We start from the raw sequence: 26599 nt of genomic DNA on the forward strand, positions 1-26599 counted from the left end.
GCCTGACTCTGCCTCCCCAATGTGCAAGCCTAAGTGAAGCCTTTTAAAAACACTGTATAAAAAACATTTCAAACTCAGCTAGGAATACAGTTGAGTGACAGGACACATGCCTGACATCTGTGAGACTAGTATGCTCTTAGCACACATGCACATGTGTACACATATACAAAGTTAATGAGATAAAAATTCACAACTAGCAGGGTGTGGTGGCACATGCTTTTTTTGTTTTGTTTTTCGATTTTTCGAGACAGGGTTTCTCTGTGTAGCCGTGGCTGTCCTAGACTCACTTTGTAGACCAGGCTGGCCTCGAACTCACATCAATCCACCTGCCTCTGCCTCTGCCTCATGCACCACCATGCCAAGCTTGTGCCACCACGCCCTGCTGGCACATGCCTTTAATCCCAGCACTCGGAAGGCAGAGGCATGCAGATTGCTGAGAGTTTGAGGCCAGCCTGGTCTACAAAGTGAATCTAGGACAGCCAAGGCTAACACAGAGAGACTTTGTCTTGAACAAACAAACAAACCAAATTCACAACTACTGTGGGAGTCATCACTTACAATCTTAGCACTTAGAGTCTGAAGCAGGAGGACACTAAGTTTAAGGCCAACCTAGACTTCATAGAGAAACTATGTCTCAAAAAACTTTAAATTCAAATTTTAATTAGAAAGATTTAAAGTAAAACCATGTAATAATAAACTAAAAAAATAAAATAAAATAAACCCATGTTCTAGCATAAAACAGAACCAAACTTAAGTTTGGTATGCCTCTGTCAGGGACATACATGAGGTACACAGAACTGTGAGAAATGCCACCCATGCAGGGTTAGCCCATGGAGGAGCTCAGGCAGTAACCAGTCAGTGGAAGACTCAACAGCCATGAAAAGAACACATGTACTAGCACACACACTCATATTAAATGATCTCTGAAGAGCGTTATCAGTGGCGACTCCAAGACAATGAGTATACAATCTGCATCCTTTGAACTCTCCTTTTTTAAATGAGAAGGAAAAAATATGCACGTGTATAAAGAATGGCTGTAGAAAGAACAGGCGGCTGGTTACTTCTGGGAAGAGAAAACAGGTAGAAGAGGAGTGGAAGCCAATTTTATATTAAGAACAAAAGCGAGAAAAGAAAACTTTTTCTTTTTAAAGTCTGCATCTAGAGCAGGGCGTGGTGGTATATACCTTTGATTCCAGCACTCAGGAGGCAAAGGCAGGCAGATCTCTGTGAGTTCGAGGCCAGCCTGGTCTACAAAGTGAGTCCAGGACAGCCAAGGCTACCCAGAGAGACCCTGTCTTGAAAAACAAAAACAACAAACAAATAAAAGGTTTGTATCTAAAAGAACCAAATCATCAAAAAGTGATAATTAGTCTTCAGTGGATAATTTTAAATAACTTACAATATAAACAAACATTAAAGATAAGGGTATTTTCATCCATCAACACACATGCACAAGCATTCTAGATAGCAGCTTTATAAAATTCTAGGTGACTTGAATTCGATTAACATTTCCCTTAACAGCACAAAATTAAAGCAATGAATGTACACACACACACACACACACACACACACACACACACACACACACACACACACACACACAGACAACACCCCTAAGCAGACCATCAGTAAAAGGAGATAAACCAACATACCTTTGCCTTTCCATTTAACCTTTGCCACAGACTGGCTGAAGTCCACATGTATCCTCCTGTCATCTATAAGTACATTATCCATTTTGAAGAATGCTTTCTCACAGTCTTCTTCCTAACAGTAATTACAAAAACTCAAGCATTAATGTTTACAGGAAAGATTTCTGTGGCTAAAACAAATACTATAAATATAAAAAGGCTGTTATTACTAAAATTGATATTCAAATACTTCTTATATGCCAGATACTAAATGTATTGCATCTATTATCTCAATTAGCCCTGGTAAATAACCTTCTGAGGCTCCATCTACTTATTATCTCAATAAGAAAACAGACATTTCCCAGGGGTCTTGCTCAAACTATGGCACCAGCCAAGGACAATACAGGTCGTAAACTTCAAACCCCTACCCAGATCTAGCCAATGGACAGGACATTCTTCACAGTTGAGTCGAGAGTCGAGTCTGACTTTCACACGAACTCTGGTGCCCCATATTTGACCACGTCCCCTAGATGGGGAGACCTGGTGGCACTCAGAGGAAGGATAGCAGGCTACCAAGAAGAGACTTGATACCCTATGAGCATATACAGGGGGAGGAGGTCCCCCTCAGTCACAGTCATAGGGGAGGGGAGTAAGGGGAAAATGGGAGGGAGGGAGGAATGGGAGGATACAAGAGATGGGATAACCATTGAGATGAAATATGAACAAATTAATAAAAATTTTTTCAAAAAAAACCCAAACAAATAAACAAAAACTTTCAAAAAAAAAAAAAAAAAGAAAGAAAGAAAGAAAGCAGACATTAAGGAGGTATAGAAGTAGCCAAGGTCAGAGCCATCATTTGAACTGAGGCAATCTGAGTGCAGTGGACATAATACGCCTACCAACAATTCTAGTTACTCAAAACATAAAAATACTATATCTCCAGGCAGCCAAGGCTACACAGAGAAACCCTGGAAAAAAAAAAAAAAGAAAAGAAAAGAAAAGAAAGATTTGCAGGGGTTGGGGATATGGCAGCAGTAGAACACTTGCTTAGCATGCCCAAAGAACCAGGGTTGGAGAGTTTGGGAAGAATCCCCAGAATCAAACAAAAACCTCTGGCAAACCAGGCAGTGGTGACACAACTTTAATCCCAGCAATCAGGAGGCAGAAGCAGCTGATCTGTGTGAGTTGAGGCAAGTGTGGTCTATAGATCAAGTTCCAAGACACCAAAGGCTACACAGAGAAACTCTGTCTTGAAAAACCAAAAGCCAAAACCATACCATACCAAAACAAAACAAAACAAAAAAAAACCCTGACAATTTGGCAGCAGTATCTAGCCTAATGGGGGACTGTGGCCATTTTCAAAATCTAGTTAGCATGACTAGTGATTTGTTTCAATGAAGAAATATTTTTGTAAGCCAAAAGTAAAGCTCTCTTTTCTGTTCGCACCAATAACTTTGATAAATAAAAATGTTAATACATACAACACAGTATCTAGGTATAATCTACTATGTGTATGTTTTCCCCTAATCAACCACTCTTTGTTTTGAACCCCTAGGATTTAAAATAGTCCCTAAAACATAGAATATATTCAATAGATACTTTGGAATACATTTAACTTGTAATGAGACATTACTAGACACTAACTGGCCCAAATCTACAATTAAAAACAAAACAAACAAGCAATGACAAGAAAACCAAGCACAAATCAATCAGGAACAGTGCCAGACATACCCACACTCACAGCCTAGCCATGACATCCAATAAGTACATGTTAAATAAGCCCAGTACCACCCTGTCTCAGTTTACTTGTTTTGAAAAAGAAAAAACATATCTACCTCATAGTTACCCATAATCTCCAAGAGTTGTACTTATTAAATACAGGAAAGTAAGTAACATCTGACTGGAAGCAGGCACCTGACCAACCAAACTATCATCGCTATTGCAGACCTAGCAGCAGCTATCTGGTCCAGTCCTCACACGTCACTCAAAAGGAGGAAGAAGAGTTTAAAAAATGAGCACCGCCCAGTATTTGGCCAATAAGTGAGCCTAGATCTTAACATTCCTCCACTTCTCTTTCTTATATTCAGTTATATAACTAACAATGTGTAAAGGACTTTTTCTAAAAAATTACATCCAAGCAGAACTGTAGGTACTACAGTAAACAAACATTAACATCAGTAGACGTTGAATTTATTCCCAGTGTGAAGTTACAATAAAGTTAACTTTCTTGGTTCCCTAAGGAAAGCACAATCCTAGAAACAAAAGGAGTACTGTACTTTTCCATCTGTAAGCTTACAGCCAGGGGCGGTGGTGCGCACCTCTAACCCCAGATACCAGGGAGGCTGAAGCAGGAGGACAGCCAGCATGACATCAGCCAAGGCAACGCACCAAGAATGCGCCCTCAGAAGAACACATGAAATGCAGAGTCTGGTATATTTAGATTACGACATACCTTTTCAAATTCAATGAAAGCATAGCAGAGGGACTCTCCTGTTTTCCAATCCCGGATAACTTCACAACTGAAAAAGAATTTTTGAAAAGTCACTTAAAGAAACCATTTGCTTAATTCTTCAGACAGAACAAAATAAGCCAGCTTTTTTTCTTTTTTTAAAATTATTATATAGTGCTCTGCCTGTGTGTACATCTGCAGGCCAGAAGGGGGCATCAGATCACATTGTAGATGGTTGTGAGCCACCATGTGGTTGCTGGGAATTGAACTCAGGAGCTCTGGAAGAGCAGACAGTGCTCTTAACCGCTGAGCCATCTCTCCAGCCCCCGAAGCCAGTTATTTAAACTTACAGAATTCTATGACTCCAAAGTTTTCAGTAACAATTCATTAAAACATACATACACAGAGAGAGAGGGAGAGGGAGAGGGAGAGGGAGAGGGAGAGGGAATGTGCGAGCGCACAAGCTCGACAATCCAGTAGATAAATTATCTAAATTCTATTCCAATATATAAACTAGGGTGGAGGACACCCTAGTGTCCTTTGAACAAAAATAAACTGCTAAATTCGTTTCATTTAAAATTATTTCATTTATTTTTACATTTATGAGACAAAGTTTCCTGTGTTTCCCTGGTTGGCCTGTTATTCACTATGAAGGCCAGGTGGTCTCAAACTCACAGCAGCAATCTTCCTGCCTCAACCTCCTGTGCACTGATATCATATCATATCTAGTAAAATCTTTAAATCATAAAGTCTTTTTTAGTCCAAATATAAAAGACTTAAAGAGTATCTATTACATATGTAAGTGCTTAGTGTGTTTATGCTTTGGAATTTGTCACAAGAAGCCATTATGTAGCCTTGGCTAGTCTGGAACTCAGTACATACACCAGGCTGGCCTTGATCACAGAGATCCACCTACTGCTGCCTCCCAAGTACTTTGATTAAAGGCATAAGTCAGCACAGTTTGGGGTTATGCATTGGATTTTAAAATAAATGAGTCTCAAATTTAATACTGTAAATACAGTTACCACCCAGAACTAACTTATCAACAAAAACCAAGGAAAGAGCCAAGAAGGTGGAGTTGAGAGCAGCTGACATGTCTCTCTCCATGTATCATATGAACCACTGTAAAAACATTAGATGAAAGAACATCCTGAACATTGTACATGGTAGCTGGTTAGAAACTAGTCTCCTCTGAGTAGCTTCACATATTTTTGCATTAATAATAAAGAAGCAGGACCCATGAGATGGTTTAGAAAGTAAAGGCTCTTTCTTGCCCCTGAGACCTGAGTTCACCTACACGAGAAAAGAACTACCTCCTACAAGCTGTCCTCTGATCTCCATATGTACCCAGTAAATAAGCGTGTTTACATTCTAAAAGCTAGCAACAGTTTATTTTGATGATGCTGATGATGCTGATGGTGGCTGGAGAGATGATTCTGGTTAAGAGCACGTGCTGCTCTGCTAGAAGACCCAGTTCCATTCCCTGCAGCCTGGTTGGTGACTCACCACCATCTATAATCCTAGTTCCAGGATCTGGTGCTCCAAGGACACTTGTACACATGTGGTATACACTCACACAGACACAGACACACAGACACACACACACACACACACACACACACACACTCAGAGACACACAGACACAGACACACTTTTAAAAACAATATAAGGAAAATTAACAAAAAGAAGGAAAATGTTAATTGGGGTAGTTTATAAAATGCTTGCTTTGAAAGCAAGAGGACCTGAGTGTGCAGTAGTGATATGAGCTGTAATCACAGCACTAGAGAGGTAGAAGCAGGTGGCTCCCTAGGACTCAGTGTGGCCAGCCAGCGTAACCTACTTGGTGAGCTCTAGCCAGTAATAACACTGCCTCAAAAAAAAAAGAAAAAAGAAAAAGAAAGAAAGAAAAAAAAAAGCCAGGCAGTGGCACACACCTCTAATCCCAGCACTAGGGGAGGCAGAGGCAGGAGGATCTCTGTGAGTTCGAGGCCAGCCTGGTCTACAACCCGAGTCCAGGACAACCAAGGCTATACGGAGAAACCCTGTCTCAAAACCCCACTCCCCCAAAAAGTAGACACTACTTAAAGAAAACATCCAAGGTTGTCCTCTGGGTACACCTGCATATGCAAAATAAAAACAAAACCCCCAACAACAAACTACAATTTTGTTTCTGAGCTACAGTAATATAAACTTGTAAATCTCAACACTTCTCAGTGTAGAAGATAGGTTCAAGGCCAGAGGAGCCAACTATAATGAGACCCTGTCTTAAAAGACCTGTGCACACGTGCCTAACTGTTGACCCATTTGCCAAGTATGCAAGGAGCGCTAGGCTCCATCCACAGAACCACAGACACTGAGTGTGTCAGTCAGCTAAAATCTTAGCACTCAGGAGCTGGAGGAAGCAAGATTCAAAGTCATCCTTGGCTACATGATAAGTTTAAAAACTAAATACATAAAATTTGGAAAATTTAATTCTGACATACTGCTGATATTTTTAGGGGATAAATTACATGAGTAAGTATTTTAAATATTAGAAGTAGATTTAAATTGCTCAGCTCATATATTTTATAGTGAAAATATGAGTTAGAATTGAATTATCACTCAAATATTTGATTTATGAGTCTGAAAACACACTTTTCTTCCCAACTGTTGAAACCCTCGCCTGTAAAATCACCAGCATGAAACTCACCAAAGGGGCTGGGACTGTGGCTCAGTGGTAGAGGATTTGCTTAACATGCATGATGCCCTCGGTTTGCTCTCCAGCCCCCCCCACACACAAAAAAAGTAAACTTAAAATTGACTCAAAATTGACAAACTCACCAAAAATGTGTAATTAGAAAACCTCTGCTGAGTATGATAGCATGGGGCTCTAAGTCCTAACACTCAGGCAGCAGAGGCAGGTGGATCTCTATGAGTTCAAGCCCAGTGTGGTCTATTTAACAAGTTACTGGCCAGTCAGGGCTGTTTGAAAACTACAAAAAAATAAAACAAACGCTCACACCAGTCAACTAATACCTAAATATTCCCCAATTTCTCTCTCCCTAACCCTGGGGTTACCTTCTTATTGGCCCGAATCTTGAGAATATTATCTCCAGGTCCTCGTCGGTGGTCACTGGATTCAATTTACACACAAACAACACATTTTCTGGAGGTTTAATATCTGCATCAGGTAGGTCTCCCACCTAAAGTCACAAATAATCAAGCATACAAATCAATTCCTTTAGTTTCTATGCCAAATATTTTTGTCCAAGCCCTTAACACTGATTTCCTAAAACCATCCAAATTTACATCATGAACTACAGGTTCAGGGCCAAAAAAAGTAAAGCTATTTTAAGGGCTGGAAGATGGCTTGTGGGGTAAAAGCTTGCCATCAAGCCCAGAGACCTGAGTTCAATTCCTAGGATGCACGTATGTCAGAACACGGTCCAAGAATGGAGCTGTGTGAGATTTCTGAGAGCCTGTGAGAAAACTCCAAGAAACCAAGACAAGAGTCTTGTGAGCTGTTTCTTCAAAACACAGAACTGTTCTTGCAGTGTGCCTGTGTGCCCTCCCAGGTGTACAGACAGGAGTGTGCTCACTTCGGCTTCTTCATTACAGCTGCCTAGTGTCATCTGTTCACACGCCTCTATGGAAACATGCTTCATGCGGCTCGCCCTTGTGATTGATCACACACTCCTTGAAGCTGTCTGATGCGCTGAGTAAAGCAGGCTACTTCATAAGACTTAGCCTACCTCATTTACCAGCCCCATCCTCCCTGGTCCCACCACCTTCAGAGCAGTAAACACACATGGTGGAAGAATCAACTTCTGAAATTTGTTCCTTGGCCTCCACATGCACACTGTGACCTGCATGAACTTATACACAGAAACACAAAAACTAAAATGATTTAATTTTTTTTTCAATTAAAAAAAATCTGATGCTAGGGGCTGGAGAGATAGCTCAGTGGTTAAGACCACTGTCTGTTCTTCCAAAGGACTTGGGTTTAATTCCCAGCACCCACATGGCAGCTCACAACTGTCTGTAACTCCAGTTCCGAGGGATCTGACACCCTCACACCAATGCACATAAAGTAAAATTAAATAAATTATTTTAAAAATCTGATCCGTTATCTTTCCTGGTATTAACAATATTAAGAGCTATGTTTTTGCCTAACTTGATTTTCCAAATCATTACTGTTAGTTTTTCAAGCAGTACCACCACTTCCATTCTTTTATTAACTTCTAACAGGTGTTTACGTTTTAGACAGGGTCTTACTGGAGCCCAGGCTGGCCTCAACCCTGTGATCTCCTGTCCCACCTTCTGCATACTGAGGTTACAGGCCTGTGCCACCATACACACACAATTTCCACTTTAAAGGAAGTACAGTGAAACCGAAATGCTTACAGCTAGAATATGAATTAAGATCTATTCTAGCTTCCAAAGTCCCAAATTATTCCCATTTTCCTTCTGAAGTATTTGACATATTGTGTTCTTAAAAAAACAAAAAAAACAAACAAACAAAAAGTAAAACATAGGTTATAAAAAATAACAATAAAACTATGGGGGCCAGCTCAGTGGGAAAGGTATCAGCCGTCAAGCCTGATGACCTAAGCTGGACGCAGAGAACCAGTTCCTATATGCTGTCCTCTGGCCTTCACATATGCACCTAAATACACCCACACACAAAATAAAAGTAATGCATTTTAAAATTAATCAATCAATTAAATAAAAACTGCCTGGCCTAAGAATAAATACACTCCCCTGGTCCCATTGTCCTTCTGCTTCTCTCATAAAAATCACGTTTCTTTATTGGCTATTCCCTTTCATACCTCTAAAATGCTCACCACATACATCATTAAGCAATGCATTATTTAGTTTTGCTTGTTATTGAATTTTGAAAAATATGATTAGGTAGAATCTAGTCTTCAATGACATGTAGTACCTAATTTTTCCATACTGCTTTTCAATAGGAACCACAATTTCTACAGTTTTTTCCCCCTAAACTCTCAATGTTAGGCCTTTTACTTTATCTAAACTTAAGTCAAGATCAAAGTCAGCTGCAGCAGCAAACAGCACACTGTAATGCACTTGGTGCACTTCCCACTGAAGAGACCAGAGGGCAGCAATGAGCTAGAACCAGGGTGCTGGCACTGTATGTCCCACAAGCATTTGGAGGGCAGCAATATTCCTTCTAATGTGCATTTGAAAACTCTGAGATGAAATGTAAAGAATTGCATGCTATATAAATACACCAAAAAGAAAATCTTGACATTCAGAAACAGGAGCTTCAGAGCCATAAATCTGCTCAACGTTTCTGAAACCTGTCAAAGGCAACAGCAGCCTATTAACGATGCCCAGTGAGAAATTATCACAGCTAGGCATAGTGGCATCCAAGCTACCTGGCAGGCTGATGAGCCAAGGACACTAAAACTAACTTGGATGTCACAGAAGACCATGTCTCAAAAAAAGAGGAAAAAAGAAAAAAGAAAAAGAATATTATAACACAAAAGAGAAAAACATCAATAGATATCCATAAATAACAGAAAGAATAATAAATAAGTTAATGGGAGGGGGAAACGTGCAGGGGCCTAAAGAGATGGCTCAGTGGTTAGAAGCATGCACTGCTCTTTCAGAGACTAATGTTGGTTCCCAGGATGCACATTAGGAGGCTCACAAACCACCTGTAACTCTCATACATAAACACATGCACACATAATTAACTCAGCTGATACAGCTAGCCAAAGAAAGGTGATTCAGTGTAGGAAATTAAATGATGAATCAGCTCAAAATAAACTATTATCCAATAACATAAAAATGCAGCCTAATAAACAATGTTTAAAAATTATATGCATACTAAGTTCTAGTAATACATGTAAATTAGAAAACCATCTCCCACTTTTCAACTGCTTTTTTTACATTTATTTGTGTGCGTGGGTGTGGTGTGCACTGGTGGGCGTGAGCATGCCATATGTACATACAGAGGACAGAGGACTTCTTAAGGGAGTTGGCCTCTCTTTTCACCATGTGGGTTCTGGTGCTCCAACTTAGGTCATCAGACATGTCAGCAAGTATCTTTACTCACCACCGCACTAACCCTTCCCCTTTTAAAAAAAGGCACTCAGTAATTTATGGAAAACTCAATCTGCTTATTTTCATGTCATTGTATCCTACACAATGTAATCTAAGCTGGGCAGTGATGCTCACGCCTTTAATCCCAAGATGGATCTCTGAACTCAAGGCCAGCCTGGTCTACACAGTGAGTTCCAGGATAGCTAGAGCTCCATAGAGAAACTCTGTCTCAAACAAACAAACAAACAAACAAAAGTAATCCACGAAAAAAACCCTCACTAAATTTTTACCAGTTTATTATCACAAAAGTAGGTATACTTCCAAAAATGTGCCATGTAAGTTACATAACAACTATTGAGAGGCCTGGTTAATTAAGTGTAGCCACAGGCCCCGTTCTGTTAGCTCAGAGCAGGCCTGGGCCTCCACTCTTCAGAGGTGTGTTCAGAGAGTGGGCAGCCAACCAGAGACAGCCATGACCTGGCCAAAGAAAGGTAAATTTAAAAATGATTTTTACTGCTGGTATAATTGGTTAAAAAAGATATACTGCCGGGCTGGAAAGTTTCTGCCTCATGACCTGGCCAGAGTAGCCCATGTGTTTACTCCGTTTGCCCGGGCTTTCTACTTGAAATGATTACTTAACTCCTTTTTTAGAATTTACCGTATTTTTCAGACCATAAGATGTAACCCCTCCAAAGGGGGAGATTAGGGTGCGCTTTATGGTCCAATTGCTGTTTTTATTGCTTTTCTTGTTTCACTGCTCTAAAAACTGGGTGTATCCTATGATCAGGTGCGTCTTATAGTCTGAAAAGTATTAGTAAATACTTGTGAAAAGAGCGTGTAGGAGCTCATCAAGCTCACAGGGGTCACCATCCCGTCTCAGTGGCGATCCCAACATGCTAATGATTACCTAGCCCCCACTAAGATTTCCCCAAAAGCCTTTAAAAAGAGCCTACAAGCTCACAGGGGTCGCCATCGTGTCTGGTTGGTGACCCCAGCATGTTGGATCCTACAGACTAAACACTCTTCGTTGTTTGCACACTGTCTGAGGCTGGGGTCTTTTCTTCACCCTAACACTACCTGACCAAAATTATCATCTCACCATCTCTAGAAGAATAGCTTGAGTTTTAGCCTCTTTTTCTGCCTTTATTTCTTCTACTTCTTCAGCAGATCTTCCTTTGAAATCATCAATTTCTTCATCTGCTCCTATCCGACCACTCTGTAAAATAGAAGTTAAAAATCTGAGAATCATGCAAGATATCATGTTTTATTCTTGGCCTATCAAACCACAACACAATAGAGATTTACAAATACTGGCGCTCATTTAAATTAATTCTACAGTACTTGCCAGACACGGCTTCTGACTGACTATACAATCAAAAGAAATATTTATAGAGACACTAGTACCCAACTAAGTGTTCAGTAGAAAGGATACATAACTTTAAAATTAAATGCCAAACTCAACTGTAATTTTAGCCTTGAGAAAGCTTGTGAGCACCTTAAATTTACCCTGTAAATGCCTGGGTCTAGCCTGGCTCCAGCATGGCTTACAGGATGGCCCTTCAGTTGCCCCTGACTGGTCCCCTAGAGTGGGGAGATAAGACAGACTTCCAAAGCACAGCTTACAGAAGGCTTCTGAACTAAGGCTCCTGGTGGAATGTTACTAAAGAGAAAGATCAAGGAAATAATGAGACAGCCACAAAAATGACCATCTCTATGGGTGAGAGAGGAATTCAAAAGTTGCTCTAGATCAAACAAGATCAGCAACAGAAAGAAGTGCTCTCATACACCTGTACTGGAAGATGCTACTAGTTGGGTGCAGTGGTGCACACCTTTAGTCCCAGCATGTGGAGGCAAAGGCAGGAGGACCTATGTGAATCTGAGACCAGCCTGGTCTACAGAGCAAAATTCCAGGCCAGCCAGCGCTACATAGTGAGACAGTGTCTCAAAAGAAAAGAAACAACAACGCCAAGTTCTACTTACATCTAATTGTTCCTTTGTAGGTTCTGGTGACCGATCAGGAATTAATAAATCAGGAGGGTCATCAAATGGATCATCTAAAATCACTGTATGATTTATCCTTACAAAACAAATCCAAGAAAATGTCATATTTATTTCAGAATCCACGCTCATTTTCACAGATTTTAACATGTATTTCTAGTGCCCAAAGCCTCCACAGGTCATGGACACTACTGACCCACACTGCACTTCTACACTGAGCTACACTGTACGCCCTTTGGCATCATTGCTCTGCCTCACTTCATAATGTGAAGTGAGCTGGGCATGATGCTGGCACCTGCCAGCCCCAGCACTCAGCAAGTCCGGGGAAGAGAATCACAAGTCTGAGGCTAGCCTGAGCTAGACAGTAAGTTCCAGGTAAGCTGGACTAGAGTGAGAGCCTGTCTCAAAATATACACATGGAAAACTAAAGAGAGAAAGAAGAAAAGAAAAAAAGTAAATTTCTAAACCTTGCTACTTCTGCCCTATTTTTAATAATCATCTTTTAAAATAATAAACTGAAACAAGAATAATTCTAACCAATATAACAATTAGTACAAAAGAAAAATCATCAAAGCTCCTTTTTATAAGGATTCTAAATGGTCTCATGCTGATCCACACTGGTTACTTTCAGTTGTCAACTTAGCAGGATCTGGAAACACCTGGAAAGGGAGTCTGGGTTGAAGTGGTGTGTGGGCTGCCTGGGAAGCTGAGTGTGGAAGGCTGGCCCTGGCCTGAATGAAAAGCAGCAGCTGAGCACAAGTAGCCCTGGCTCTGCTTCATCCCTGTGGCACAATGTAACTAGCCGGCCCAAGGCCGCTCTATCTGCCCCGCTGCAGCCTTGAGCTGTGAGCTGCAGTGAACCCTTTCCTCCTCGGCTTACTTTTGTCAGAGTGTTTTATCACAGAAAAACAAGAGAAACTGAGATAATAGTCTATGTGTAGAAGTCTCATTCAGGCCACTCTATGTTCAATACCACAGTGTTAAAACATTCCCGTATGTTAAAACAGTAAAGGTAACCACACCTGATATCTTGGTATGGCACAAAATCCTTGTCCACAAAGGTCTCATTGATTTTCTTAACTATGTCCATGCCTTCTGTCACTTCGCCAAACACTGTATGGACCCCATCAAGGTAATCTAGATTTTCTCCTGTAGTAATAAGAAACTAGACCAAAAGGCACATCATAAATATTTAAAAACATATATAACTCTGAAATCACTTACAACTATAAAAACACAAACCCAAGACTCTAGATTTACTGTATCACTTCTTGTACACTTATTTTTAAAATTAGGTAAAAAACAGATTGTGTTGACATCAACAGTTGCTAAGATGTCCCCTTGATGGTTTTAACTACTTTAGCTAGGTGTGGTGGTGCACCACGTGCACACAATGCCCACAGAAGCCACAAGAGGGCATCAGATGGCCTGGAACTGGAATCTCAAAGCACTGTGAGCCATCACGTGGGTGCAGGGAACTGAGCTAGACCCTCTGGAAGAACAGTCAGTGCTCTTAATTGCTGAGCCATCTGCCCTGCCCATCCCAACCCCCCAGCGCCCTTTAATATAGAAAAGAAATAATTTCCTTTAATGCTCCTCTCATTACTGCGTAAGTGAAAAGATAACTGCACAGGCTGCTTCCAGCTCCTCACACCCACGCAGAGCTCATCGCCCACCACGCCCTAACCTGAGAGCCATGTTGGTCACTGCCATTGTTCACCATGGACACGGTGCCTTTCTTCTTGTGCTTAATCCTTGGCACTTTTTCTGCATCAAAAAAGCTTGCTTGATCCCCATACAGTTGTCTGAAAGTATACAAAAAAGTTATAAAACTTCAGTACTCTCAAATGGAATACAGAGATTCTGCAACAGCGTGACTGTGTCTCTATAAATATCCCACTGACTCAAATACTCCTTCTTTTTTCTTATAGGCATTGAGGGAACTTAGGGAATTACCGTAGAATTTGAGCCATATTTTTACATGAAGATTGAACCACCACTGCCCGGAGGATTGTAACAAGTCTGAAACTAGCCTGGACAACAGTGAGTTCCAGGACAGCCTGGACTAGAGGGAAATCCTGACTTGTAAAACCAAATAAATAACAAAAAATGAGACAAGTGTGATGGTGCTCATCTATAATTCAACACTTAGGAGACTAAGACATAAGAATCTTGTATCTGGCCAGACAGTAGGGATGCACATCTTTAATCCCAGCACTTGGGAAGGAGAGGCAGGTACATCTCTGAGTTCAAGGCCAGCTGGTCTACAGAATGAGTTCCAGGCATCCAAGAATACATAGAGACCCTGTCTCAAAAAAGAAAAAAAGAAGAAGAAAAAAAGAGCGAAAAGATTCTGAGCCAAGCCTAAGCTATACAATGAGCATCAGACCAACCTGGGCTACAGAATAAGATCCCATCTCAAAAGCAATCAATAAAATGAACAGATAAATAAAAACAGAGGGTTCAACACAGTGTATGTTGAGCATGCAGCCTGTGGGCTCCACGGCCAGCACTGTAAACCAGGTGCAGTGGTTCATGCCTCTCATCTCAGCACAAGGAAAACGGAGGCAGGAGGATCAGTTCAAGCCCATTCTCAGCTTGAGAGGGACTGAGTCCAAGGTCAGCGTGGGTTACTGGTGAGCCTGTCTCTAAATACATGCATACATATTGTCCTGGTTGTTCTTTATCTGTTTGACACAAGCTAAAGTTATCTGGGAAAAGGAACCTCAATTGAGAAAATGGCTCTACCAGATTGCCTGTAGGCAAGTCTACAGAACATTGTCTTGATTGCTATTAATGACTGATGTAAGAGGGCCCAGGACAGAGGGGGTCAGTGCTACCCTGGCAAGCAGTTCCGAGTTAGATAAGAAAGCACACTGGGCAAGCCAGGAGGAGCAGCCAGCGAGAAGTGTTCCGTTATGGCTCCTGTTTCAGCCCATGCCTTAGGGAACCTGACTTCCTTTAGGGATGAAAGAAACAAACACTTTCCTTTCCAAGTTGTTTTTGACCATGGTGTTTTATCACAACAATACAAAGCCTAACGAAAATACATAAGAACTTACCCAAATATAGACTCCCCTCCACGGCCAGTCCCTGTAGGATCGCCTGTTTGTATGATAAAATCCCTCTGTAATATAAAGAGTCTTTGTTAATTCACAGTTTGCTACATTTCCAATAGCAAAGAGCATGACTAATGTCTACCAGCTTACCTGTACATTGTGAATAAGGCAATAGTTGTAATATTTTATTTTGCACAACTTCAGAAAATTCAAGCAAGCTGAAACAAAGTGAAAACTAAATTTACTACAGGAAAGCAATATTTCAGTTTTAAACAAATTTGCAAAAGCATAATTACTACAATTTATCTCTACATTTGCATGGTTTTTTTTTTCAAGACAGGATTTCTCTGTGTAGCCTTGGCTAGCGTAAACTTGCTTTGTAGACCAGGCTGACCTCGAACTCACAGCGACCCACCTGCCTCTGCCTCCTCAGTACTAGGATTAGAATTGTGAGCCACCACACCCAGCTTACATTTGCATTTTTATTAAAAGAAAAACAAATGTTTCTGTGAAGTGGCTTAGTAGGTAAAGGTGCTTGCTGGTAAACCGGAAAACCTGAGTTTGAACCGCAGATCCTACATGGCAGAAAGAGAGAACCAAGTACCCAAAGTTACCCTGACCTCTGCGGGCATGTTGTGGCACACGTTCATCCACATCCACACAAGATGTGAATATTTAAAAAAAGTAAATCTAAATCTATTTTAAGTCTTTTTAAAAATCAACTTCTCAGCTGGGAGTAGCGGTGCATGCCTTTAATCCCAGCACTCAGGAGGCAGAGGGCAGATAAATCTTTGTGAGTTTGAGGCCAGCCTGGTCTGCAGAGTGAATCCAGGGCTACACAGAGAAACTCTGTCTCTGGGGGGGGGGGGGAAGTCAACTTCTCCTTTGAGGGCGTGGCTACTGGTAGGTCTCCCATGCTGCAGTGGACATATTCTAGGAGCTACGGAAGGTGTTGAAGAAGCTACAAAGATTTATATGGCCATGCTTCTTTTTCTCTTCTTTTTTTGTTTTTTTGAGACAGGGTTCCTCTGTGTAGCCCTGGCTGTCCTTGACACACTTTGTAGACCAGGCTGGCCTCGAACTCACAGTGACCCACCTGCCTCTGCTTCCCGAGTGCTAGGATTACAGGCATGAGCCATTGCACCTGGTTTATATGACCATATTTCATTGTATTGTATACATGGATGAAATTCTCAAAACTAAGGAAAATTATTATTAAAATAAGAAAAACTGCCGGGCATGGTGGCGCATGCCTTTAATCCCAGCACTCGGGAGGCAGAGGCAGGAGGATCGCTGTGAGTTCCAGGCCGGCCTGGTCTACAAAGTGAGTCCAGGACAGCCAAGGCTACACACAGAGAAACCCTGTCTCAAAAAACCAAAAAAAAAAAAAAAAAAAAAAAAAAAAGTGTAATATATATTCAATACCATTTTGTTTTCTTAATGACCTTTTAGACATCAGAGTTAATGTTGGAAATTAACAATTATTTAGTTATCGATCAGTTTTTAGGAGAAGAGATACAGAATGATGCTATAGTGAAAAAGAAATCTAGCAGAATAGATGAAAATGAATGCAGATCATATAAGTTAAATTAGAGAAAATCAGACATCTATAGGACTTTTTATTTGTTTTACAACTAGTGTAAAGTATTTCCCAGACCAGGGTGTATGTAGCTCAGGCATAGTAATTACTATGCATTCCTGATGCCCTGAGTTCAATCCCCAGCAGCACCACACTAAGGGGGGCTTTGCAAAGCCCTTTACTTCAGGAACAATCTTCCTCATGTTCACTAAACGTCTGCTGTGCACCTCTGCGGTGGTGTGAATTAGAGACATCCTCCATGGTCAGGTATCTGAGTATTGGTCCTCAGCTGGGGCACTGTTTGAGGAAGCTATTGACTTTTAGGATGGGAGCCTCGCCACAGGAAATTCATCCCTGGAGGCAGAGTGTTCCTAGCCTCACCCCACTTCTAGTTCACTCTCCCTGCTTGGTGTACTCTGTTAAAGATGTGATCTCACAGCTGCCTAATCCAGCTGGATGTTGCTGTGCCTGCCCCGCCATTATGAGATGTCTCTCTGGAACATAATCCAAAATAAGCTCTCCCATTGACCACTTTTTGGTCATGGTGTTTTATCAAGGCAACAGAAGAGTAACTAATACAGCCTTCTAGAAGCTTGGCACTGCTATGCCCTTGAGGAACTCATAGCCTAAACAAAGAGATACATGTTAACAAGGTGTTGAGGCACTAAGAAACCACTGGTGAGGTGAGTCAGAGGAGATGGGAGCTTACTATCAAGTCTGATGACCTGCACTTTTGAGTGCTGAAAACCACATGGTAGAAAGACTCCTAAGTTGTGCTCTGACCTCCACAAGAGTGTGTTGGAGGATAGTCTGATGTATTTTGATGCTATTTACTGCTTGCTGTCTCTGTGACTCACCTTTTGATCACTAAAAGGCCAAACACACACCTGGGCAGGGCAAAGGAGATAGGTGTGGCTAAGGTTCCCAGGCTTAGGGAGACAGAGGAATCCTGGGAGGATGGAGAGACTCGAGGAGAAAAGAGAGGAAGGCCGCCATGGGTTAGATGGAAGAGAAACACGTGGCCGGCATGGATGGAAGATTCGGCCTAGATGAAGAACATTAGCAAGTATTTGGGATTATGGATGGGAGGTAGCTTGGTAGAAATTATTAGAAACAGATGGCATGGGACTGGGGTAGGTATGCCATACCTACCCCACTATGGGAAGTAGTTTAGGGGATTAATATCTGCCCTGCCCCAGGTTAACTAAGGCTATTTTAAAATATAACAGGTGTCTGTGTCTTGATTGATTGCTAGCCAGGCATACTGATAATGATAATTTAAAAACAAGAGTTCCTACACACACACACACACACACACACACAGAGAGAGAGAGAGAGAGAGAGAGAGAGAGAGAGAGACAGAGAGACAGAGAGACAGAGAGACAGAGAGAGACAGAGAGAGACAGAGAGACAGAGAGAGACAGAGACAGAGATTTTTTAAAAGATGAGGCCAGGCAGTGGTGGCACTTGCCTTTAATCCTAGCATTCATTAAGCAAAAGAAAAGTGAATCTGAATATGTACCTACTGACTGGAAAGTCTACATATAACTAGATGCCAGCCACTCTCTTCAAATACACACACACAAGCAGGTATGTTTTTGGTGTCCCAAGCTTCCTCTGCAGAAGCCCCTGCTAACTAACAATGTGATACCCCTACTCCACTTCAGGTGTGCACAGCTCTGCGGAAAGAGCTCCCTTCATCATGTAAAGTGCAGCTCTACGGGCAGACTGTCAAAGGAGCTCAAGGGGGAAATGCAAAGTCACAAGATAACAATACCATTCCACAGAGCATCCTTTCAATCCCTGGATCCAGCCGCCCTCAGGCACCTGAGCCTGTCCCGGTCCTAAAGGGCAACTGAGCACTTTAAGCTCCTGTGAGCTGCATTTTTATCACTTGACGGAGTATTAGGTAAAATAACATGTTCCTATGCATTACTCACCACATGAGGCTCTCCCCTGTCCCCCAACGTTTTACTGTGTAGCCCTGACTGTCCTGGAACTCACCCTATAGCCCAAGCTGGCCTGGAATTGACAGAGATCAGCCTCCTGAGTGCTGGCATTAAAAGCATGTGCCACCACTGCCTGGCTTGCACCAGATACTAAGATAATGGAGACATTAAGGCACAGTCCCTGCTCTCCTTGCAACATGTTACTGAGAGGGGACAACCACGCACATGTCCTAATAAAACGAGTGCCGTTGCGATTCATAAAACCACTGCAGAGGGCCAGGCGTGGTGGTGCACACCTTTAATCCCAGCACTTGGGAGGCAGAGGCTGGTGGATCACTGTGAGTTCGAGGCCAGCCTGGTCTACAAAGTGTGTCCAGGACAGCCAAGGCTACACAGAGAGACCCTGTCTTGAAAAACAGGAGAAAAAGAAAAAAAAAAAAAAGAAGAAGAAGAAAAAGAAAAAAAAAACACCACTGCAGACAGAAGAAACAAATTAACTTTGCTTGACCTTTCTGCGTGCTTTCTCTGAGATCTGAACGGTCAAGAGGTTCTCAGAAGGACATGAGTGGACAGAAACGTGAGCAGTGGCAACAGTAAGAAAATGGAAGGCTTCAGGAGAAAGTCAAGTGTCTGCGGGTGGAGGGGAGAGACGGTTGAGCGTGGGAGAAGGTGTTTAGGGCAGGAGGCACTCCCTGTGGTCCTGCAGCTCCTTTCATCCTCTGGTGATCTGTGCATTCCGCAGGGGAAGGACACTGATTGTAGCTGATCTCCCCTGGCTTCTCGATTCTTCCAATGGACACATTCTCCTCACAGCTGCCTATACTCGCTCCAAGGCAACTGTGCCATACTGTGAACCTGCCAACACTGAGTCCATCAGCAAGGCACACAAGACGATTAAGGACCCGACCTCCAGTAGCGGACCTGACTGGAAGTCAGGGGCAGCTAGTTCACTCCATATACCAACTCGGTCCAGCCAAACCAAATTTCTTAATATTTCCAGAAAAACTCCAAACAAACTGCTAAGAAAATCTTAACTGCCGGTCATCTCCGAAAAGTTTCGTTTTCTTGCTTGGCTTCTTCCCACCCCGCTAGGGAAGGCACACTCACCTGTTTTCCCACAGCAGCGTACACATCCTTCTACTAGGACTCTTAAGTTAACATTGGAACCCGCTTCGTTCTCCTTCGATGAAAAATCTGACGCCTAAACTCTAACTGACCCCTGGCACCTTGCTGACTATTCGCACAGGGAGACACCAGGTGTCATGTAACCAGGAGGGATGCGACGGCCACGCTTCCGAAGACCAGACACACCCTACCTGCTATCGGCAAGGCAAATGATGACACGCCACGCGGTATTTAAGTCTTTTCATCTCACGAGTAAAGAAAGCACAGCGGAGCCACCGAAAGCTATGGGCATCGCCTAGGCAGGCCACCTCACTCACCCCCACACGCCGAAGTCCTTCAAAAAGGACCACGGCGGGGACACACACACAAACACACACACTCGCCAGATTTTCTAGCCAAGGCCCACTATGAAACGGAGCTCCAGGCGGAAACAGCGAAAGGAAGGGAGCTTGGGTAGAGTGTCCATGGCCCCGCCAGGGCGTGAAGGACGCGGGCCTCACCTCGCGGCCGCTCTTCGGTGTACAAGTCGATGACCACGTCGCCCAGAGTGGTCTCCAAGAGAACCGCCATGGCGCCGGCTTCTCGGGAACAAACACCCGGCAATGACAGGCGCAACCAGTGCGCACCTACGCCTTACGTCACGATCTACGCGACTCTGCGACGCTCGTGGCGTCATCCGCGGGCGTCCTCGCCCACTTTGGAGGCACAACTTCCGGCAGCCCGCTGGGAGGGTCCTTTGGCAGGGAATTTGGTGTTTTGTTTTGTTTTGTTTTGTTTTGTTTTGTTTTGTTTTGTTTTGTTTTAAACCTGCAAGTGAGCCGGGCGTGGTGGTGCACGCCTTTAATCCCAGCACTCGGGAGACAGAGGCAGGTGAATCCCTGTGAGTTCGAGGCCAGCCTGAACTACAGAGCGAGTCCAGGACAGCCAAGGCTACCACAGCAACCCTGTCTCGAAAAACAAAACAAACAAACAAAAAACGTAGGATGCATGAGGCCCCGCCTCAAAACCAAACATTTGAATCAGACCTGCACAGCATTCAGTGAACTGAAAACCTGATAGGAACTAAAGTATACACAGGAACTTACATACAGACACCTGAGCAGCACACGAGACTTTAGCAACAGCTACACAGGGGCAGGGTCAACATTTACAACCAGTATCCTGAAGGGATTGGCAGAGGTGTAACAAGGCCTGGGCATCCATCTGTGAAACACTGCTCACTAACTGGGACACCACTGGTAATCTGATCATCCTCAGGAAGATTCCCTGTGCAGAGGAATGCCCGAGCTGTGAAACAGGATTCCAGCGCCTAGGAATGGAATGCAAGGCAATCCAGAGGAGAGGGAGCGATCAGGCCAGTCTGGTTTGTCTTGTTGGAGTTTTGTTTGTTTTTCCTTTTTTCGAGACACGGTTTCTCTGTGTAACTTTGGTTGTCCTGGACTCACTTTGTAGACCAGGTTGGCCTCGAACTCACATTGATCCGCCTGCCTCTCCATTCCTGAGTGCTGGGACTAAAGGTGGGTGCCTCCATGTCCGGCTCAGGCCAGTCTGTATGTCAATATTTCAGTCCAGCTCTTTCTCCTTCCACATCTACACTGTTTAATATCCATAATATTTTATTTATTATTGCTTGTTTGGTGTTTTTGTTTTGTTTTGTTGTTGTTGTTGTTGTTGTTTTTTGAGACAGGGTTTCTCTATGTTATCCTGGCTGTCCTAGACTAGCTTTGTAGACCAGGCTGGCCTCAAACTCACAGTGATCTGCCTGCCTCTGCCTCCCGAGTGCTGGCATTAAAGACATGTGCCACCATGCCCGGCATCCATGCCATTTTAGGATGCTACTGCTAGCCCCCTTTTTCTTGCCCTATATCCTTGCCCTCACTGTACTCCCTGAGTGGTGCTCCACAGGGACAGCCACAGCCTGCCTCTACCCTGTGAGGCACAGTAGGACCTGTCACGGTGATGGAACTTCCCCAAGTGGCTCTGAAGTAATGGCGCCTCAACCAAAGTCTCCTTGGCCAGGACGTCTGCCTGCCTCATACAGGAAAAGGTGAAAGAAAAAAAAGCTACCAATCCCTGAGCTTCCCAAGTTCAGGACATGAAATTCCACCAATCCTCACCCTAAAAATCTCTGCCCTGGAAAGCTCTGCCCCCTAAGAAATCTTTAAGCCCTGCTTACTGTTCAAATTCCCTGTTGCTTCTCCCAGGAGCAGAGGCAGTCTCTCCTAGGTTTTTCCTTTTCAATAAGTTTCCTATGTGAGGTTTGCTGTGCAGTGTGACGTCATGGCGTTGTTATATGTTCACCAGAGCAGAGCTGAGCAGGACTGTTGCACCCCAGCAGGGCAGAGCCGCAACACTTCCCACACTCCTGTTTTCATTTGCTCCTTATTTCCGTTGACTTTACCCTCCCCCAGAGAACATATTGTGGCGTGATCTGCAGAGTCTCTGTTCCACAGTCTTCAGAGAGACAGTGTTGTTTATGTTATCTGATAGTTTGTAAATAGATATTTTGTACACAGTTCAGAAAATAAAGTTATCTCGCTAAGCTAGTAGGTTTTTACCTCAGTTTATGTCTCTTGTGTCTTTATTGGTATGCATATTAGATAACTAAAACAGTTACAGCCTCCAAGATTGCTTTTAAAAGCAAAACAAAACAAAATACCAAACACCAGGTGGTGTTGGTATACACCTTTAATCCAGCACTGGGTAAACAGAGGCCAGCATGGTCTACAGAACCCGTTCTAGGGTAGCCAGGGCTACACACTACACACAGAGAAACTGTCTCAAAATAAATAAATAAAAATTTAAAAAAGGATCTCCTATTTGCTGCCCCCAAAGATAGACTTTACCTTAGAGTGAAAGGATGGGGGGAAAGTATTCAAAGTAAATGAAATTTGAAGAGAGTCGATATTGTTATTCTAATATCTGACAAAATAAACTTCAAGCCAAAACTAATCAGAAGAGACAAAGGAAGTCACTTTGTACTGATTGCAGGAACAATTGTTGTCGACATTACAATTCTAAACAATTGCACTGAACACAGGTGAACTCAACTTCATAGAGCAAACACTGCTAGATATAAAGTCATAGACTTAGCCCTACACTCTCACCAATAGAGGTGTATAAAAAATTGAGAAACAGTGGAGTTGAATGACACCATAGATCAAGCAGGCTTGACAAATTAGAAGAGTCTGTTCATATACTACAGAGTACCCTTCTCAGGAGACTGTAGAACTTTCTCTAAAATAGATCATAGGTAAGGACACAAAGCAGGTATCAACAAATACAGAAAAATTGAAATAATGTTTTGTACTATATTTGGCTATAGTGGCATAAAAACTAGAAAGCAGGAGAAACTACAGAAAACCCACATAGCAGGAACTAGAACAAAGGAATATGAATGAATCGCAGAGAAAACGAATTAGGGAGGTTTTTTCCCCCCATTCCTAATGTAGATCTAAAGCTATCATAAAAGGGGGAGGGAGGGTACTAAGTCTTTTTAAAAGTCAACTTCTCAGCTGGGCGTGGTACTGCACGCTTTTAATCCCAGCGCTTGGGAGGCAGAGGCAGGCAGATGGCTGTGAGTTCGAGGCCAGCCTGGTCTACAAAGGGGAAGAAGGGAGCAGAAGGGATGTAAGAGGTGAAGGAAGGGCGAGGGGGCAGTGTGGGCTGCTGTCTTTTAGGCATGACGTGGCTGTAGTATTGTCCATCTTGTGGTAGCTGTGACTGTTTGCACAAGTTTGGGCCCATAACCACCACTCTGTCAAGAAAGAGAAGGGTCCACCTCTCCCTGAGGACTTACATGTAGTTAATGAGTACAGGAGAAGGAGGCAGCATTTTTGTTAGCAATTGAGGCAGGCTCCCTATGTGACTACCATCTTTAAAAAATATTTATCTGTGGGGCTGGAGAGATGGTTCAGAGTTTAAAGGCACTGACTGCTCTCCCAGAGGTCCTGAGTTCAATTCCCAGCAACCACATGGTGGCTCACAGCCATCTATAATGTGATCTGATGCCCTCTTCTGGCCTGCAGGTGTACATGCAGGCAGAGCACTGTACACATAATAAATACATCTTTAAAAAAAAGATTTATCTGTATGCATGTGTCTATGCTCTGCGAGTGTCAGTGTACACACACATCTGTGTGCAGGTATCCGTAGAACCCAGAAGAGCGCTGGATCCCTTGGAGCTGGTGCTACGCGGGTATTTATGGGATCTTCCTGACATGAGTACTGTGATCCAAATGTCCACCTGAAGATTGAGCAACAGTTCCTCTTAACTGCTGAGCTCCATCCAGCCATGACTAAGATATTTAAGCAGCGATAACAGGTATGCCCACACATGTGCACTTCTATAAGGGCCTTTGTAATAACTGAAAATACTAGACATTGGTCACTGTCAACTTGAGATGGCCTAGAATCCTCCTTCTTGAGTTGCCTTGGGTTCTAGGAACAGCAGAACCTTGCAGGACAGATCACCTTCTTGGTGAGGCCACACCCTGGAGCAGAAGTGATCATCCTGTAGGAACCAGAATTATTCTCACGTAGGATGTGACAACGGCAGTAAGAATGTCTTTGGATCGCTTTGCAGAACCAGAACTGAGACAGTGGCAAGGCCACACCTTGACCGGAAGTGATTTTGCATTCTTTGTCCCAAGTGTCCTAATTCTTCCTCTGTTTCAATCCAAAGCACGTGTCAGTACCCTGGAGACTGACTTGGAGATCATTAGAGCCTTTTATTTGTTCTTCTCCCAGTTTGGCCACACTGTACATGTATCTTCTCTTTGCTTTTCAAAATTGTCTCTTTAATTGGACTATTAGAGACTGGTGGCCAAACCTAAAACTCCAGTTATTAAAAACAGACACACAATATCTTGAATTGTAATCATAAATTAGATTGTTGTGAGGGTTAAATATACAGAAAGCATTTAAGCAAAATTACATAATACATATTGACTGATACAAAGACATTTCTTTTTTAGAGCCTTATTATTTTGCGTATGTCTGGGGCAGTGTGTGCCATGGCACACAGAGGACAGTTTTGGAGAGACAGTTTGTTCCTTCCATCTTTACATGGATTCTGGATATGAAACTCAAGTTACCAGGCTTGGTCGGTAAGCACCTATGCTAGCTGAGCCATCTTGCTGGCCCTAGAATAATATTTCTATTATTAATTACTTATATGAATATGGCACATCAGCACTAGGTCTAATACAATTTATTTCTAGCCAGGTATGGTGGAGCACACCTTTAATCTTAGCACTTGAGTGGCAGAGACCAGCCATCCTGGTCTACATAGAGAGACCCTACCTCAACAAATAGAACAAAACAAAACAAAACAAAAAACCTCCAGAAACCAAAAACTTTTATTTTTAAACACTTCAACAATAGGGTTACAGTAAAAGTAATTTTTAAAATGTCTCAGAAAAGCCGGGCATGGTGGTGCATGCCTTTAATCCTAGTACTCCGAAGGCAGAGGCAGGCGGATTTCTTTGAGTTCGAGGACAGTCTGGACTACAAAGGGAGCCCCAGGACCTGTTTCAAAACAAACAAACGAACGAACAAACTTAGGAAAATGAGGTAAAATTTGTGAGGAACTTTGAAGTTTGTCTTAGATTGTATCACTATTGCCTCTGATGGAGCGCCATGACCAGAGTAGGCTGCAGAGGGAAGGGTTTACATGGCTTATGTGTCCCCATCTGCACTCCCTCGCTGGAGGGAATCAGGACAGGAAACCAGACAGGGCAGGAACCCGGAGCCAGGAGCTGATGCAGAGGCCATGGAGGGGTGCTGCTTACTGGCCTGTCCCTGACTGCTTGCTCAGTCTGCTTCCTTATAGAACCCAGGACCAGCAGCCCAGGGATGGCACCACCTGCAATGGGCTGCCCATTCCCCATCAGTCAGGAATGAAGAAAATGCCCTAGTGTACAGCCCCATCTTATGGAGACATTTTCTTAATTGAGGTTGCCTCCTCTCAGGTGGCTTTAGCTTGTGTCAGACTGACATAATTCTATCCTAAAACAACAACAACAAATATGGCTTTGCTTTCTTGTTCTTTCCTGGGAATCTTTGCGAAGTTTAAAAATATGTAGTTGGCCAACTCTGGAAAACACTGAGTAGAATGTGTTGTACCCAAAGCCCCGTGACTCACTCTGTCTCAAAAATTGCAACCAGACACAGAGCATTTCTAAGATTTCCCTTCGGTGCCAAGCTGGCTTTGTATCACAGGAAATGCTAACTTCAAGTTCTGATTGTGAAATGATGGAAATAACTGAAATAGTTGTTTTTATTTAAAGAAGCAGATGTATCCATATTTGGGTTCAAGAGGTATTATTAATGATCAATTAAAGGATCAATCTGTGTCTTGCATACTTCAGTTTCTTTCTCTCTTTCTTTCTTTCTTTCTTCCTTTCTTTCTTTCTTTTTTTTCATTTTCTCTTAGATGTTTCAAAGAATTTTCTGCTTCAAAGATCGGAATTCATCAAATGTGTACCGAACCAGACTGGCTGGATAGATTAGGTAAATTGAATCCTTGGACGGGTTTTGTGCTCAAATAAATGCAGTTAACGTGAGCTGACTCAAAAGAAGATCAAAGTGCATGCTGCATTCATACCGATGGTTTGTTAGTCATGTAAGCAACTGCCAAGTTAATTCTTGATTTTGCATATTAATGTGAAGGTCAGGTGGATTAAACAAGTTTTCTGCTGGATGGGAGTAGAACCTTCCGCTAAGGTACGCTCAAAGTTGGCGGGGTTTAGGAGGTGAAAGGG

General features: G+C 42.8%; 1 protein-coding gene across 1 annotated transcript in view; it reads right to left on the reverse strand.

Moving 5' to 3' along the window:
- PPIL4 (peptidylprolyl isomerase like 4) overlaps positions 1 to 20491 on the reverse strand; it is a 31856-nt gene extending 11365 nt beyond the window's left edge. The window contains exons 1-10 of the mRNA XM_084777996.1: positions 20336 to 20491; positions 15333 to 15400; positions 15186 to 15250; positions 13811 to 13928; positions 13146 to 13288; positions 12106 to 12202; positions 11225 to 11341; positions 7135 to 7259; positions 4081 to 4147; positions 1653 to 1764 (exon numbers count right to left, since the gene is read on the reverse strand). Of these exons, the coding sequence (XP_084634122.1) occupies positions 1653 to 1764; positions 4081 to 4147; positions 7135 to 7259; positions 11225 to 11341; positions 12106 to 12202; positions 13146 to 13288; positions 13811 to 13928; positions 15186 to 15250; positions 15333 to 15400; positions 20336 to 20405 (982 nt within the window). The 5' untranslated portion in view covers positions 20406 to 20491. The remainder of the gene's footprint in view (positions 1 to 1652; positions 1765 to 4080; positions 4148 to 7134; positions 7260 to 11224; positions 11342 to 12105; positions 12203 to 13145; positions 13289 to 13810; positions 13929 to 15185; positions 15251 to 15332; positions 15401 to 20335) is intronic.
- Between the last annotated feature and the right edge of the window lie 6108 nt (positions 20492 to 26599).

This window comes from Acomys minous (assembly GCF_964271855.1).
Source record: "Acomys minous genome assembly, chromosome: 3".
Classification (NCBI taxonomy): domain Eukaryota; kingdom Metazoa; phylum Chordata; class Mammalia; order Rodentia; family Muridae; genus Acomys; species Acomys minous.